The sequence below is a fragment of the Mastomys coucha genome, unplaced genomic scaffold, assembly GCF_008632895.1.
Source record: "Mastomys coucha isolate ucsf_1 unplaced genomic scaffold, UCSF_Mcou_1 pScaffold16, whole genome shotgun sequence".
NCBI classification, from domain to species: domain Eukaryota; kingdom Metazoa; phylum Chordata; class Mammalia; order Rodentia; family Muridae; genus Mastomys; species Mastomys coucha.
Genome location: NW_022196898.1, coordinates 92,254,200 through 92,258,407, shown reverse-complemented (window position 1 = coordinate 92,258,407; position 4,208 = coordinate 92,254,200). Strand labels below are relative to the sequence as shown.

The 4,208-nt window shown below is 37.8% G+C and overlaps 1 protein-coding gene across 2 annotated transcripts in view; it reads left to right on the top strand.

Annotated features, from left to right (window-relative positions):
- Positions 1–3,535, top strand: part of LOC116094375 (calcium-activated chloride channel regulator 4A) — a 31,509-nt gene extending 27,974 nt beyond the window's left edge. For both annotated transcript variants that reach the window (XM_031376184.1, XM_031376185.1), the window contains 3 exons: positions 1,205–1,375; positions 2,375–2,608; positions 3,123–3,535. In XM_031376184.1, coding sequence (XP_031232044.1) covers positions 1,205–1,375; positions 2,375–2,608; positions 3,123–3,535 — 818 coding nt within the window. The remainder of the gene's footprint in view (positions 1–1,204; positions 1,376–2,374; positions 2,609–3,122) is intronic.
- The last annotated feature ends 673 nt before the right edge of the window (positions 3,536–4,208 follow it).

The following is a 4,208-nucleotide window of genomic DNA, read 5'->3' as shown; positions in this document are numbered from 1 at the left end:
TGGCTGCTCTGTAGGGAGGTGGTGCAGAAGGAACTGTAATGGCTGCTCTGTAGGGAGGGGGTGCAGAAACCCTTTCCCTGCACCCCGAGTTCTCCTGTGAGTGGAACCTCGTGTGGAAGTCAGCGAATAAAATAACCAATCTGGTCCACAATGAATGAGTAAAGACGCCTATCAGTGCATTTTGCAATGTCATTTTATGTCATTCTACAAATTTGTCTTCAGCTAGATTTTAGTATTCTTAGAGTGAATATCACATTTTCTCTCATTGCAACCATAATTCCTCAACTACCTCTTGCCAATTCCCAGGCCCGTCTACAGTGCATGTCACTTCATGCTCCTTGCTTCATTTCCTGGTATTTTACTAGATTATCAGATGAGCATTTAGTTCATAGGGGGAACAAACTAATTTAAAATTCCTTTACTGGAAAGGAAGAAAAAGAAAAAGACTGTGGATAGCTGAGGCCAGCGCTGCATGCTTCTGTGTACAGAGGAGTCACTTGAAGAATGGAAAAATACATTTTTTAATTTAGCAAGTGACCCAAATGCTCATCTTTGTAAGAATAGGCTTATACTACAACATTTCTGAGATCCCCCAAACTTTTATTCCAAGAGTAAAATGTAATTTTTCTCTGTTGAATTACAGACATAAGTGAATGGGAGTACAAAACAAAACCAAACAAAGAAAAGGAAAGAAAAAGAAGAAACTGAAGTTTTTGATTATAAAGCAAAATAAGTTAATTTGGTAGCTCATGAGGAATTGTAATAATTACGTCTTACATAAAGATACATTTGCCACAGGAAGGGCCTCATGTATATGAACAGAAGATAACACAGGGAGATTAATGTAGGGAACTGACAGTCAATCAATTGGAAGATAAATGGTAAGAAGAGTCTTATGACCTCTGCATAAGTTGGTAGGGCACAGAGAGATACAGTATTAAAGTATTTTGATGCATACACAATTATCAGTGTGGGTTACAGTGTTATATAAGTGCATGTATATACATACCAAAGTGAGTCAAGGGTACACCACTCAATAATGTATTATTTGGGCAGAAACTGATGGAGATGCACTCCCATTGAAGTGTGAAACTGCAAGCACAGGAACAGGCTATGCATATAAGTCCATGCGTGTGTGAAAAATGTACACTAACTTCTCATCTGTTACAGTGACTGTAATCCATTTCTTCATGCTTTTAACAAGGGGCTGATGCTTTCAAGGACGATGGGGTCTACTCCAGGTACTTCACAGCTTATTCAGACAATGGCAGGTATAGCTTAAAAGTCCGTGCAGATGGAGGAACAAACTCTGCCAGGAGAAGTTTACGCCATCCGTCAAGCAGAGCGGCATACATTCCAGGCTGGGTAGTGGATGGTGAGTGGCTCCCAGTTTCAGAAATCCAGTGAATCATTTTCATGATTTCAAATAGTGGAGGCTGTAAACATTTTACAGTTCAAAATATAACTCCCCCATTTCTATAGTAAGATCTTTATACAATTTTCTCTACATTAACACAATCTAAGCAACCAATGAACGCTAAAAACCTATCAACTAGTAATTGTTAGTGTGGAATATCCTTAGACTATCAGCAACAGTGTGTCCATCTTTCAGCTCCAGACAAGGAAAATGGCCACTATACTAGGAACAGAAGTGCAAGCCAGTGGGTAGTCTGTCCTCTGAGGTCCATGTGCGCCCAGGTTTTTAAGCTTTGCCTTCCTTTGCCTTCCTTACTCCTTATCTGGAGGGTCAGAAAGCTAAGTAATGGAATAAGAGCATTATTTCTTAGCACTTTTGGCATGAAGGGATAGAAGCCATCCAAATGTTAAGGATAGGACTGGCGTTGGTTTCCCCAGCCACATTTCTAATCAGAAAATAATTGAGAAATGAAGCAATACTTTTCTTAAGGCATCTGTTAGGAAGGCATGGTGGCATACACCTGTGATCCCAGCACTTAGGGGACAGAAGCAGGAAGGAGGATAAGGATTTCAAGGTTATCCTTGGGTACAAAATCCATTTGAGGCTAGCCTAGGTTTCATACCTGCCTGTTTGATTTTGAATCTATTTTGATTTCCTTTGTTTTGTTTTGCTTTGTTAATTTATATAACATATTATATAACATCCTCATTCAATGCACTTTTCATTTCAAAGCAAGTTATTGTCCTATTTGATTTGACAATATCCTGGTAAGAATTCTGGAGGATGAATCATTCCACAAATGGAATGCTTATGATTGTAGCACATCATTAAAATGCAATGGTAGGAATGTAAAGAGAAAGAAGAAAGGAAAGACAAGGAGGGTCAGGAAGCTGACTGACTGAGTTCTAAAAAGAGTAGACAGTATCATCCAATTTAACTAGAGAATTTTAAATGCAGGAGAAATTCAAGGGAACCCACCCCGACCCGAAACAACTGAGGCTACCCAGCCAGTCCTGGAGAATTTCAGCAGGACAGCATCTGGAGGGGCCTTTGTGATGTCCAATGTTCCAAATAGCCCGTTGCCTGATATGTACCCACCAAATCGAATCACAGACCTCCAGGCCACACTTGATGGGGAAGAGATCAGTCTAACATGGACGGCCCCAGGAGATGATTATGATGTTGGAAAAGGTAAGAACAAGGACACTTGTGGGTTGGCCTAAGTGAGAGATGTCCAGGGTAATGCAAGAACAGATAGGTCAGCTAGAGGAGAGCACTTATGACTGACAACTCAGCCAAGATGGGAATTTTAAGAGCTGGGGCTTTATAGTTTATGAAACAGGTCTTGCTTTTCATGCATGGCTGTCTTTAAGAGCCAGAACTCAGCTGGGTAGTCATGGCACATGCCTTTAATCCCAGGACTTGGGAGGCAGAAGCAAGCAGATTTCTGAGTTCCAGGACAACCTGGTCTTCAGAGTAAGTTCCAGGATGATCAGGACAACACAGAGAATCCCTGTCTCAAAGAAAATAAAAATAAAAAAATAAAAAATAAATAAAATGTATAAGGAAAAGTCAGAACTCAGCTTTTAAAGAAAAATGAATAAGACTTTTGATGTAAGCATGACTAAATATTTGTGAGGACAACTAGAAAGATATTTAATATGGTGTGATGTAGTAACTAACCCACACATAACATTTTTCTTAGTTCAACAGTATATCATAAGAACAAGTGAAAATGTCCTTGACCTCAGAGACAATTTTAATAATTCTCTTCGGGTTGATACAACTAACCTTATACCAAATGAAGCCAACTCCAAGGAAACCTTTGTCTTTAAACCAGAAAATATCTCAGAAGAAAATGCAACCTACTTATTCATTGCCATTGAAAGTGTCGACAAAAGCAATTTGAGTTCAGGACCATCCAACATCGCACAGGTAGCACTGTTCACCCCTCAGGCAGAGCCTATCCCTGATGAAAGTTCAAGTTCCGGCGTTAGCATTTCTACTATTGTGCTGTCTGTGGTGGGCTCTGTTGTACTAGTTTGTATTATTGTAAGTACCACTATTTGTATCTTAAAGAAAAAACGGTCCGCATCAGCAGCTATAACAACATTTTGAAAAACAACATGAAAAAAAAGACATATCTGAGTTATTAAAGTATATCCCATGTGATCATGAACTCAAAAATAATTTCAAGAGGGTCTAAAAGATACTTTAATCATGCCCATTCTGTGTAAAGCTACCAATATAACTTTATTATAACTTTATTGTTTATAACTTTTTAACTTATCATAATAATAAATAAAACTGGTTCATATTGATGTCTACTTGTGTATTTTTTTCTGATGGGGAAGTTTTCTGAAATGATACTTCAAATTGCCTGAAGAAATTCAGAGTGTCTAGTTAAATATCCAAGATACAACATAAAAGAAAAATTCAACAACATTTAGAGAGGGAAAAGGAATTTGGTCTTGGTATTATCAATATAGGTTAATAGCATAATAGTAACTCAAAATCCCAACTCTATATTACCATAGTGAAGGTCATACTTGCTTTAATTCATGGATATAGATTATAATGTTTTAATTATTTAACTTTTATTTATTTTGTGTGTGTTCATATGTATGTGTGTATGCGTATATATATGTGTATTTATGTGTGTATACTATGCATACATATGTGTATGTGTGCATGTATATATGCATATATGTATATATAGGCAATCATGTGGATGTATGGATCAGAAAACAATTTGTGGGAATGGGTTCTCTCCATCTATTATGTGAACCCT